This window comes from Falco peregrinus, chromosome 8 (assembly GCF_023634155.1).
Source record: "Falco peregrinus isolate bFalPer1 chromosome 8, bFalPer1.pri, whole genome shotgun sequence".
Lineage (NCBI taxonomy): Eukaryota > Metazoa > Chordata > Aves > Falconiformes > Falconidae > Falco > Falco peregrinus.
The window spans coordinates 21305221-21318502 of NC_073728.1; the positions used below are offsets into that span (position 1 = coordinate 21305221).

The 13282-nt window shown below is 36.7% G+C and overlaps 1 protein-coding gene across 16 annotated transcripts in view; it reads left to right on the forward strand.

Annotated features, from left to right (window-relative positions):
- METTL8 (methyltransferase 8, methylcytidine) overlaps positions 1–13282 on the forward strand; it is a 35059-nt gene that overhangs the window by 13885 nt on the left and 7892 nt on the right. For 10 of the 16 annotated variants that reach the window (XM_055812097.1, XM_055812092.1, XM_055812094.1 and 7 more), the window contains 7 exons: positions 3028–3419; positions 3993–4042; positions 6549–6612; positions 6944–7083; positions 10145–10251; positions 10347–10412; positions 11553–11779. In XM_055812097.1, coding sequence (XP_055668072.1) covers positions 3028–3419; positions 3993–4042; positions 6549–6612; positions 6944–7083; positions 10145–10251; positions 10347–10412; positions 11553–11743 — 1010 coding nt within the window. In that variant the 3' untranslated portion in view covers positions 11744–11779. Of the gene's footprint in view, positions 1–3027; positions 3420–3992; positions 4043–6548; positions 6613–6943; positions 7084–10144; positions 10252–10346; positions 10413–11552; positions 11780–13282 lie in introns of those variants that run through there. The other 6 variants (XR_008748417.1, XM_055812100.1, XM_055812103.1 and 3 more) reach the window with 4 other exon arrangements.

A 13282-nucleotide genomic window follows, 5' to 3' on the forward strand; every position in this document is an offset into this window, starting at 1 on the left:
AAGGTTATATGTTTATTAGTTTTGTCATTTTTACAGGCTTTGGAAAATTTGGTAGTCAGACTACTTAAATATAGAAACTGAAACAAAAAATTGATAATAATACTGGATGCGTGGTTATTACACAGTGGTGCAGGAGTGACCAGAGAAAGAATGGAAAGTAAAGTGTTCTTTCACTTGAATCTATGTAATGCCATACTAATACAGTCTGAAGGGCTGACTTTAGCTATTGCTTTCCTTCAGTTCTGAAATCTGGAAAACTTGATGGGAATCAAACTACAAGGGTTCTGTGCAGACTTGTGGGAAAGTAGTGACTATAACAAGGGGTGATGATGATTTAAGAACCTTTTGAGTAGAAGGGTTGGGTTATTTTATACTGAAGCTGAGCAATCTGTGAATGTGCAACTTACACTATCGAAATCTGGTATATATGACCTCAATCAACTCTGCAGTTTTATTATAAAACAAGTCTGTACAATTACTCTGCATGGCTGGGTCTTGCCCTTTAATAATACAATTGGAGGTATTAAATGTTAATTTTAAAATATTATGCAGATTTCTAGGACAAGGCATTCTGCCACCTCCTTTCCGCTTCCCACTGCCTGTCTGTGCCTCTAATGATAATACTCAGCCTTGTTTATCTCTGAAAAGCTGTAGCGATTAAGGAAATAGTATGTTAAGATTTAAATGAGAGAAGCAGGAGAAATGCACCATATATTTATTCTGTGCATTTGTATTAAAAGAATTAATGGGTCAGTGTATGTGAGTAAGGACAGAATAAAAAAGGCAACACATTATATGATGTACACTTAATAAGAGATGTCAAACAAGAAACAGTTCTGTAAATGCTTTGGGAATGAGGGGGGAAAAGCAAGAAAAAGATTTGGTTTGGTACTTAAGGATGAGGAAGGGAAAACCATCAACAAAAGAGACATTGAAAAAGCTGTAATTCTTATCTTTTTATCAGTCTTGCTTTGAAAGGGTTAGCTGCAGTCCAGTGGCTAGCACAATTAGTGCTAGAGAAGGAGGAAAGATCTTGTTCTGGTACTGAGGAAGAACAGGTTACAAAGTACATCCATAGAGTACATGAATGACTAGGAAAGCAGAAAAGAGAGTATTTACTTTTTTAAAAAGGGAGGTGGGAAAAGAAAAGAGTCAGATAATTAGTTTCAGTTCCTGGAAAAATACTGGAAGAGTTAATCCAGAGCTTGCAGACACTGGGTTTGGAAGAACAAAGGATATGAATACTGGCCAAGAAATGTTTTTCAAAAATAAATCATGTAAAATCAAGCTAATTTCCTTCTTGGAGAAGGTTACCAGCCCCGGGGATAAGGAAAGAGCAGCAGAAGTCCTGAAATTTATCCTTAGTCAGGCTTCTAACTTGCTTTACTTGACATTTTCATAAGCAAGTTAGGCAAGCGAGAGCTAATGAAACTGCTTTTGGGTGAATGAATGCCTAGAGAGCCTTTCAGAATTGGAAGGCTGCGCTGGGCAGAGAAGCATTTTGTTCTGTGTCCAGATCTGCTTGGTATTTTCATTAGTGACCTCAGGAAATGGGAGACTTGAAGATGATCCTAAGTGAAGAGATGTTTCAAGTATGTTGAAGGATGGGATTAGGATTCAGAAAGATCTGGAGAAATGTTGGAAAAAAGGATCTGAAAGATAAAAATTTGCTAAAAATATATGTAGAATACTTTGCTTAGGAATAATTCCTTGAAAAATATACTAGGTTCTGGAACAATTGGCTAGGTAGTCATTTTGCAGAAGATCTGAGGGTTGTGGTGAATCACTAGCTGAATCAGCAGTGTCACGCTGTTGCAAAATGGCAAGCTGGGAGTTATAAACAGGATTACAGCCTGTAAACCTTGTAAAGTATTTTTTTTTGCTCTGTGTTGATAATGCCTTTACCGGAATACAGCACCTAAAGGTAATAAATCAACTGGAGACAATCTAGAGAAGAAAAATAAAAATGATCAGAACTTTAAAAATCATGACTTCTGTGGAAAAAAAGGAGAGTTAGGTTTAGACAATCTAGAGAAGAGCTTGTTTATGGGAGACATAGTGAAAGACTTCAGTTGCTTTATCTGCTTTGTTAATGGGCCAAGAATTACTGGACTTAAATTGCAGTAAGGAAGTTTCAGATTAGGTAGTGGAAAAGGTCTCTATCTGTACAGATGGTGAAGGACTGTAATTATTACTGAAGAAAGCTGTCAAACCTATATGAAAGGTTGTATTTTAAGATTGCACAAATTTCTGTGGAGAAGGAGTATGAGTTCCCTGACCAGTGAAAACCTTTCCAGTCCTATTCTTTGACATTCTAACACTGCTAGAATGTTTTGTGAACTAAAAGTTAACTCAGAGGTCTATTGTAAGACTCTCTGAAGTGTTTTGCAAGTAAGAAAGCAAAGATTTTGCTTCTGACTGTATTGTTACATTCTGTCAAAACTGCATTGTTGAATGGTTGAGTGAATTACTGTCTGTTGGCTGCGCAGTAGCATTTATCATTGCAGTTCACAGAACTAGGTTTCTAGTTGATGACTTTTTTGAGACATGACTACCTACCAACAAATTTTCAATAAAACATAAATCAATCAATAAAACAATTTGTTTATAGAATTTCATAAATAATGAAATTAATTTCAATTTAGTATTTCTTAAACAGGAAGAACATGGAGAACATTCAGTTGAAAAGATGCATTGTTTTTATTGAGACATGAAAGCTTGCCTAAGAAATTCACAGGTTTATATTTTGGTGATGTTTTGTTATGCCAGTATATTAAAAAAAAAAAGATGCAGAAAGCCTGTCTGCCCCATCCTAAGTAGCATAAAATCTAATTAAACCCTCATGGGAGTTATTTTGAGCACAGGTTAAGACAAGACCCAAAATTTGTATGTTTTTATTTAAATATGTACAATGTTGGAAACTATGGATTTTTAAACTGTAAATTTGGGTCCCAAGTTCCATTTTGCTTTACAGTATTTTGTAGCTAAGCTTCTATTCACCAAGTTTTTGTTTTGTTTGAATTTCAGATAAATATGAGAGAGAAGCTAGCAAATATTGGAATGAATTTTACAAGACTCATAAAAATAATTTTTTCAAGGATCGCAATTGGCTGTTTCTAGAGTTCCCAGAAATTCTTCCAGAGAAAAGGAGACAAGAGTTGAAAACAGAAGAAAGATCTTCAGAACACACAAAAATAAATAGTACCAACAGTTTTTTACACAAAAATGAAATGTTTGAGGAAGGAGAAAAATATTGGAAGAAAAATGATGGAGGTGGTTCTACTGCTGTACAAGGATATGTATATAATAAAAAGCAAGAAAAATCTCCTGCTGACAATCCTCAGGGTAAAGTCTGTGGAGGAGAACTTGGCAGGCTAGAATCCTTCCCTGGTAGTGATGCCACTTACAGAATATTAGAGGTAATGCACTGCAAATACTCTACCCATCATACAGAACTCAATTGCTCAAAAGCCTGTTAAAGACGCTTAATAAATATCAAGAAAGTAAGCTTTCAGAATTGTACGTACTACAGTCACTTATGGCAGAAACTTTCAGAAAAACCTAGAATCTTGGCTTTGTTTTCCCTTTAAAGTTTATCCCAAATCAGAATTGAGGGCTAGACTGTCAGATTCAATTTTCGCTGGAATTTGGGTTTCAGATTTCCTAAGGAAACTTATGCCTTAAAGTGCTCTGTTCTTGAAGTACAAGTACTTGACTAATTTGTGCCAAATGGTGAAATTGGACAAGAATATCGTATTTTCCTATGCAGTTTGAGAGGTGGATTCTCTCTTAACTTTAGAAAGCCATTGAGGAGAAACATGATCATAGCAATGATTTGAGAATTGTAGCACGAGCTGTTTATACCTTTTCTGTCCAAAATACCTTCAGGCCTAATGGGTCCTGCCTACCAACTCATGTAAGACGAAAGATAAAAAACCAGGAGGTTTTATTTGCTCATGTATTTTAACTTTTTGATTTTCTTCTGATTTTAGGTTGGTTGTGGTGCTGGGAACAGTGTCTTTCCTATTTTGAAAGTTCTATGGTATGTAGTGCTGCATTTTCAAATATGAAAATTCTGTTCTCATCTTCTTAATTTTCTGCAAATGTTGGTGCTAGACTGGTGCTGCAGGAAGTGTTGAGAGTCCTGAAATTCTGATTGCTTGCAGACCTCAGATAATGTTGGTAGCACCAGCACAAGATACTCCTCATACTGGTCAACCCTAGTCTTGGGAGGACCATATTTGCTTACAAGGTTTGTCTTCAGGTGTGTTCAGGCTGATTTCTGGTAGTTAAAATCAGTCAGGTAAAATAGTCTCTTGTCTTATATGTCACTGTAAAGCTACCAGATATCTCTTCAAAAGTCCAAAATCGGGGACAGTAGATAATGACATGTGATCTAATGGTAAGAAGTTGTGTTATTTCTGAATTTGGCTGGTAAGCTTTGTCATATTGCTTCAGGTTTTAGTGTCAAGGAAGGTGCAAGTTCTGTATTGCATTACTTAATTCCTTGAAACATCTTAATCCACTTAGCGTCCAGTTTTAGAAAAAGCTGTTACAACAGCATGTCCTCTCTCCATGTAGGCAGGAAGGCTTTATTGGAAAGGCTGTGTATGTATAAGGGTTGAAATAGTTTTCTTTTTATTCATGCCTTGAAGAGCTTGAGTTTGGTATTCTATAAATGAATTCTGATTGCTGGCATCACCACTATACAGAAATACTCAGTTTTGCAGATATGGAAAGAAGAGAGCAGGAGGAATTGAGTGATGCACCAAGGTCATACGTGCAACTCATTAGTGTTACCAATGCGTCTTCATCCCACAAGTTCCTTGCTTTAGACAGCATGTAATGAAAGGGGAGCCCTGTTTCGTATGAAAAGTTTGGAAAGTAACACTATATAGGGAAAAGATATAATGTGGCTGTATTAAAAAAGATGAGACAAACTTTTGTGTCTTCCTCACAGGAGGCATTAGTCATAGGTTGGCATTTCTGCTAATTAAGAATCCACTCATTAGGTATTTTTCCTGGAGATCTCTATTCTTATATGTAAATCCTCCAGTCAATCACATTGGCTGGTACATTGAACAGCTCACATTTATCTTGTATGTGAACTGATGGAAACCCCTCTTATCTCTTAGCAGACCTGGCTTTATAGCACAGTTGGGTTTACTATTATTTAATAGTATTAAAGTTGCATAATATAAATACAGAAAAAATTATATAAATAATATAAAAATTTTGTATGCCTATAAAAAGAAGCCAGTGTCAAGTATGGGTGTATCCTGGCTACAAAAAACAATTCCATTTAGGTTTGTAATGTAACTTCTAAACAGCTTCCCACTGCCTTCCTTAAATTTTAAGTTACTGCTTTTTAATACAATGCATCATGAAATCGCCATCCCGATCAAGCTGTGTCTTTGTTTTAAGTTGACTTTCTACATAGCTCCTCTTCTGTTGTAAAAAAAAATTGAAATAACATCCTAACAAGTCAATTGGGTAGTCAGCCTGACCTTTCCCAAGGGACTGGCTGGGTCTAAAGCCAGGCTGCTTGTCTTCATCCATGACAAATATCTAAACTCATCAATCCTCATGGTGGGCACAGAACTGATAAAAGTTTTGCTCAGCAACAAAGATGGAATATATTTTGGTCCACAAGGGTTCTCCTTTTGAGCCCTCAGAGAAAAGTCTCTAACTTAGCAGTGTATACTGTGAGATCTTATGGTGCTGCCGGAGTTTGATTCCCTTTCTAAAGAAACCATCTGTCCAAAATATCCAATATTTTTAAAGACACCTTAATTGATCATGAGTTGACTGTGAGGTCATCCCTCACTAGGTTTTGAGGGGGTTGCTCAGTTTCTCTTAAGTGATTTTTTTGGAGATGAAAAAAATCTCTCCATAGAGTTACTAGTATGTGATGAATGGTACAAGGAAATTTGCAGCTGGCTGAGTCTTGGATGGGACAGGAAGGCAAAAGACAGCTACAGTAAATTCTTACTCATTTTGGCTTACAAAATGAAGGGGATAATGGAGGAAAACAACCAATACTGCTTAATCTAATCAAAAGCACAGCAAGGCAGTGCATGGGAACCCAAATGTCTACAGAACTGTGGATGACTTTTTCAACACCCCACCCCTGCCCAAATCATATTGCTAATTAATAATTGCTAATGCATACATGGGCTAATGATGGAGACTTAACACAGTGCTTCTGTAAGAAAATGTGACCTATTAATGTTTAATACAACACCAGGACGTTGTCATCAATCCTGACAGCCCTCTGTGACCTTCTTTCTTTTCCTTTTCACTTCCTCCCTGACAAGGCTATCATTCTCCTTTTTATACTAACTGCCTGTTGGTATTCTTATGAATTTGTCTGCCCTATTGGTTCATTACAACCTATGTGGCTTTCCATGTGCTAGACATCAATAAGGCATGTTTGATCAAACCTGTGGAGAACCCCAAAGGGCCCTCTGTAGTTCTATGAACACTGATGTAGACTTTTATCTTTTACAATAATAATTTATTAACTGGTGTTGGTTTTGTTTTCCTAGCAATATACCCGGAACCTTTCTGTACTGTTGTGATTTTGCTTCAGGAGCAGTGGAGCTGGTAAAGGTAATTCATATGCTTGCTTTAGAGACCTTATAAGCCTGTAATTCAGGAGGCTGCCAGGAAGCTGTCTTCATGAAAAAGACTGTGATGGCTTTGACAACTTTTAACTGAAGTTTTCAATATTCCAAAGAACAAAGTCTTACTCTATGCACAGAGGAATGAATACCATCAGTGAGCTTGTTTCTCAGCTTGAGTAAGATACCAGACAGAATAGGCTTTTATATGAAATGTTTTACAATGCTGAATAATTGAAGAAAAAAAGTTTCCTGAGTCACAGTAAATGTATTAACTACTACTGTTCTCTCTGTGCCTCTTTTCATCTTTTTCCTAACAGTCACATTCATCCTACAATTCAGCCTGGTGTTCTGCCTTTGTTCATGATGTGTGTGATGATGCTTTACCCTATCCTTTTCCAGATGAGATCCTGGATGTCATTCTCCTTGTCTTTGTGCTCTCTACAATTCATCCTGACAGGTAAATGAAGACTAAAGCACAAAGCAAATGGGTTAAATCTCTTTTATCATTGGAGGTTTTCAAGAATAGCAAAAGAAGACGATGAATCTTTAATGTATTATTTACTAAGCTTCCATATATATATTTATATAAACCAAGGTATTTTAAATTCTGTTTCTCGTTTTCAGGCTTAAGAGAAAAGCTGGTCAGACTAATTCATTAGTGAGCCTCCTGTCTCCATCATAATACAAGGGGTATATTGTAACTAAATACATCCCTTATTAAAAGTGACAGTGATTCAAGAAAATTACAAATTAAAAAAACAGACCACTGGTCTTCTAGAAGGAAATTATTTTCAGTGATCATACCGAAACATTCATGATTTAACACCTTATGATAAATGCTTACGTTGCTGATTTAGCTGCACACAAATGCTTACATGCAGGCCTTTTACACCAAGGTGCATTCAGAATTTTGTAACTTGTTTGGATTAAGAAAACTTGATTTACTTTTAGTGTATAGCATTATGTTGAGTACTGTTAGCCTTGTTACTAATGCCTCTGTCTAAGGAACCAAACTTTGACTGTTAAGGCTGGATAATTGTGAAAATCAATGGGGTAAAAATGCAAAAGAGGGCATGTAAGTTAAACTCCTTGACTCTTCCTCTAACTAGATCATATGAAGGAAAATACATGCTGTCATTAAAATGGGCTTGGCAAACAGAACAGTATTTGCCCAAGTCTGAGAACTGTTTCCCTGCCTCAGTTATTAATGATTATTAGCTTTTCAGAAATTATTTCCCATATAAAATATTGCTCCTTCCTATTTGTTCAGAGATGAGCACGTGAGTCATGCAAAGCCTGGGTCTAGATTTCAAAAACAATTCAAGCAGTAGAGTTCAGATCTCTGTAACAGCAGTGATTCTGCCAGGAAGAAATTGGACAATAGAGACACATTCATTCAGTCGCTTTGCCTGTAGAAGCAGTAGTAGGATGTTCTGTCAGAATTTCTGTGGATCTTTTCCTGTTAGTCTTTTGACAATGTGTTTATCTTTTTTTGTCCCCATGTCAGCCTCTAAAGGCTGACATGGATACTTGTGTGTGTGTGTGTATACAAATATGTAGAAATTTCCATGTAATTATCTGTGTTGTAAGACCCACTTTCCAAAGATTTGTTAGTCACTACTGTCATGTCATAGAAGTAAAATGGCTGCATAAAGGCAAATGTAATCCAGATTCATCTTGCTCAGTATACATTTTTTCTGGAAACTTTGAGACTGGGAAATGAAAAAGAAAACCAAGAGAATGATGATGCAGAACTTCCCTACTTTGGAGACCTGGAAAATTTATGAGGGATATATTTGTATTCAGCACAATTGTTACTTAGTGATTTCTCTTCAGGCTGTTGTGTTTAGTTTTTGATAATTGCTACTCTTGTACTCCATTTTTAACACACTTTAGTTCTGTGAGAAGGGCCCTCTAAGAATTGGTTGCAGAATTTGAAAGGTATTAAACTTTCTTCAAGCTATATAATTAAAGTGCTTTAGTCCTATGGGATGAGATTTCTCAAAGCACTTTCACTTTTTGTACATGTACTTTTTTTTGTATGTGCACAAAACTTATGTTTATAGGAAAAGTCCGTAATTCTGTGCACAAATACCTGTCCTGAACAGTCTCTTATTCTTAGGTGGTGCTGCCTTTTCTGTCTGTGGCAGCACACTTGATTGCTTGTGTTGAGCATGAGCAAAGAGGACAACTTTTAAAGCACTTGGCTTCCTCTAAGGGAATTCTGTGTTTAAAAAGTGTGTGATACTTTTTGTTCTTGTTTGTTTGTTTGGAGTTATGACATTATTTTCTGCTGAACTACCTCATAATCCTGTCTCTTAAAAAGCAGGGTAAGATGCCTGCATGACTGTTGTAGAAGGACCAAATTGCATTAGTGCTTGAGTTCTGACATTCTCGGGGTAAGGGGGTAAGGCCACCTGAGAGACAGGGATGGTGTAAAGATGGTGTTCTTGGCACACAGCAATTTTATGCTGATTTTGTATAGGTATGTAGGACTTACTCTTCTTTAGCTCTTTTCAGATACAGTGTACTGTCTTTCCTTTTCATTCATTTCACGTTCTCTCTGGCTCCTCATCTTCTACGTGGTCTATCTGCTTCCCTGTGGGATTTGAATTAGGCAAGGGGATTTCTCTACCTTGCAGTCTGCCCTGTGCAGACTGACTATTGTGGTCTCTCATGAATGTGGAAAGCCCAAGTCCTTCAGTTTATTTGGAAAGAGTGAGGCAAACCCAAGCCATTACTCATTAGTAACATATTTTGCGGAGCAATGCAAATGTATTTATAAGAAGCTCCAGTGTTAAAAAGTGAGAATGAAGATACTCTGGTCTAGTGAAGGGGAAAGAATACTGTGTATGGTACTTACTACTATCATACATACAGCAGGCTGGTGTAATCTTGATAAGGAAAAGCTGATGTTAGATATCACCAAGATTCACAAACTTGCCAGCATTTTGGAGGATGCAGGATTTCCTTCTCTAACTAGCAATATACAGCTGGAGTTCTGCCAGATTCCTTGCCTGAGGTACTACTCAGATTCTTCTTTCCATCCTCAGCCACTAGGTGTGGAGATACTGATTTTGTGTGTATGATCAGTGCCTCCTAAAGAAATTGGGTAAGTTTTTGTCTGCCTTCCAGGCCCTTGATTTTAATGTGTATGGGAAGGAGGCTCAGTCTAGCTCACCAATGCGCATAGCTAACTGTTCATTCACTGTCTGTCATATCTACTTGACCCATATGACCTGTATACTCAAAAACTGTGGTTTAATCCATCCTTGAAACTCAGCTGAAGTGAAGGAAAAGGGCTCCTTTTCTTTTCAGTTTGTATTCTCTTACATTTCCTTTTAAATTTTTGGTTTAGAGGCTTTTTTGTAGAGTTCTTCCTGTTGACTAGTGCCTGGCCTTTTTATCGTAAATATAGACACATCTCACTGTAGTTTGAGTAATCTATGTACATTCCAAGCACCTAGAAATACAAGTTATGTTTGCAGATTTCACCAGTATCCTATCTATTTTCTAAGGATGCAAGGGGTTGTAAATAGGTTGGCTAAACTACTGAAGCCTGGAGGAATTTTGTTATTTCGAGACTATGGAAGATATGACACAGCTCAAGTTCGTTTTAAAAAAGGTAATTCCTGAATGCTTTTGTAGTTCATTGTTCATTTTAACTTTTTTTTAAAAAAAAGTGACATGTCCTTTCTTTGTATTGCTCTAATGCCTTAGGTCGTTGCTTGTCAGAAAATTTTTACGTACGAGGAGATGGAACCAGAGTGTATTTCTTTACCAAAGGTATGAAATGGTATAGCTTCATAAAAAGGATTGTGTCTCTCAAGATGATTTGGGTTATAAAAGCTCATCTTAGGACAGAAATTTAAAGAAGGTTTTATTGGCTGCTTTTTAAAATACTCTGCTTTTACAAAGCACAAAGCTAACTGTTGTAAGAAAATTCCCTTTATGTATACACTTGTTGCATCTGGACTCCTGCAAGATTCTTTACTGACATTACTGGAAACTTCTCTTTGTCTAAGCATCTTGTGTCTAATCGTATGGTCAAATTCTGTTATTTAAAGATGTACTCAGTTTCTTTCTTAAAATTTAGATAAACATGCTTGGAAGGACAGTTGGTAGCAGTGCTCTGATATTTTGTTCTGCTGTGTTGGTGAATCTGAGCTACGACGCTGCTCTTTCTGCAGGAGCTAAACTTAAATTCCTGATGATGGGATGCTATTGCTCTTTTCCCATCCACTCAACTTGGTTCTGTTGGCAGTCAGCTTAGACTAGTATGTTTTCGCCCAGCTACTGGAAATTGTGAAAGCAAGCAGCACAGTACTTTTTCTTCCCTTTCACTCTCTGCAACCTAGACTATAAGCAGTAGAGATGGATCAGGATTTATCCCAACCTGAGTAATTTTAGAAGTGAGAAGGAGGATCTGGGATGTGTATGGGAAGTCACTTGAATTCAAAGTTTTCTCATTTTTTAAATTTCTTGGTTTGTGCTTTCTCATGACAGAGAAGCATAAAGTTTTCCAGTGGTGACTGGCAAGAAGGAGAAAATTAGGTTGGCATAAATGTGTGGATTATCGTTTGGCAGGTGAAATAGCTTTATCTCAATAATGTACAGTGACCAAATGACATGCATTTGTTTTCCTCAACGGCATACTGAACCCTCTGAAGAAGCAGGATCTGTGAATGCCATGAGTAATAACCAGTGTGGTTTGGGCCTCAGCATAACATTTTTTACTGTAATATAAATCAAGACCTGTGAAAATTGATTTCTAACAAAAGACTTCTTGCAGGCAGTTTCCTTGATCTTTCAAATCTCAAAACAGATTTGGTTCCATCTTTGGTTGAACTGCAGGCTGTTAATTACTACGTTCTACAAATGTATTTATTTTTTTTAATTGCAATACTTCTTCATATGACAAAATAGATGAGGTATGGAACATGTTCAACTTGGCTGGATTGACTGAAGTACAGAATTTAGTTGATCGGCGATTACAAGTAAACAGAAAGAAAAAAGTGAAAATGCAGCGAGTTTGGATACAAAGCAAGTTCCAAAAACCATTGCTGCTATCTCTGAATAATCCTGAAGAAACCACTCAAAGGCACCCTTACAGATAATTGTACCATGAACTCCAGAAACCGGAGCAAATTTGAGTATGTATATTTCCTGTAAATCTTGTGTTAGCCACTGAAAAGGAGAAATATACTGAACTAAAAACCTTTCCCTGCTTTTTTTTTTTTTTTGTGTGTGTAAACGTATGTGTGAAAATGATAACGATCCAGGGGGTGGGAGGGTGAGGGGAGGCAACATTTCTGACTTCTGCTTTATATGTTATAAAGGGATATGCATTAATCTAGTCATAACTGTGACCAGGAACTATTTTACTTCCTTGAAAATGAATAGTCAGCAAGTATAAGCATGTATCTTGTTCCTGTTGAAATTCACAATATGTAAAAAGTTTTAAACTGAAGCATGCTTATTTCAGAGATTTAGAGAAACAGAGTATCTGTTCTTACTATCACTACAAGCTGTGCAGTGTTGATTTGAGTCATGTCTCTTTTAACCACTGTGTGTCTTGCAAGTGTATTTCCTCTTTGGGGGGAAATTTCTTGATGCATAAATAATGAAGGCAAAATCTCTTTCTGATTTGCATGTAAGTTATCATTTCATACTAACTGCATGTGATATGCATAGGTATCAGTCAGTGATTGCTATCTTCTACTGCGACTGACTTACTCCTCTGAAGTCTCTACTTTCCATCTACATGCTCATCAGAAACATGCAAAACTGGTGTTTCTGTAACAGCTTAGTGACACATACATTAAAGTGCTGTAGGTTGTAAACTGAACATAATGTAGAAAAGAATTATCAAAATGCCAAAACCATGCTGAAACCAAATAGTTAACATTTGCCTGGATAAGTACAAGCGTTATTTTTATGATACGTCAGATACACTAGAGGGAGGAGCAAAAAGAGTAGTTAAGCGTACATATTAATAATACCGTTATGGGGTAATGTAATCGCACTAAAATGGCGATCTACATGGCAGCTGAGATATTTTTGTTGTTTACAAAGATAGGTTGCTTTCTTAGGGCTTGAGTCTTAGAAAAAAGGCACAATGTTTTTATATTGACCCTGTGGAGAGACAGTGAAAGGACAGAACTACACTAGTATGTCAAGTGCTTTTAAGAAGAAAACAGAAATGCAAACACTGTTTTCAGATGCTGGCCATGATACCGAGGCTGTTGAGCTAGTATTTAAAGATGCCACTTCTGCTATTTAAATGTAATTTTACAATCAGTTAGCCACAAGGAGGAGAGGGCATGAAACAGGCGAATGAATAAAATAAATATCTTCAACAAGGATATAGAATGCATGCAATCCATAACATGTGTGCAGTTTTGAATGCATTAATATAGTGACACTCTTAAAGTCTCTTTTCTTGCTTTTGTTTTAGTCTGAAGGGTAAGCATGTCACAGCTGACAACCTTTTTTTTTTTTTTTTGCAAGTTGTTAGCTGCTAAGCTAAGTAGAACTGATTGTCTTCTAGAAAAAAGAAATATCTAAATTTAGAGGTTAAGTATCTTCGTCATCTTTGACAAGATGAGGGACCTGTTTAATTTCCACAAACCTAGATTTATTTCAAGAATGAGTTG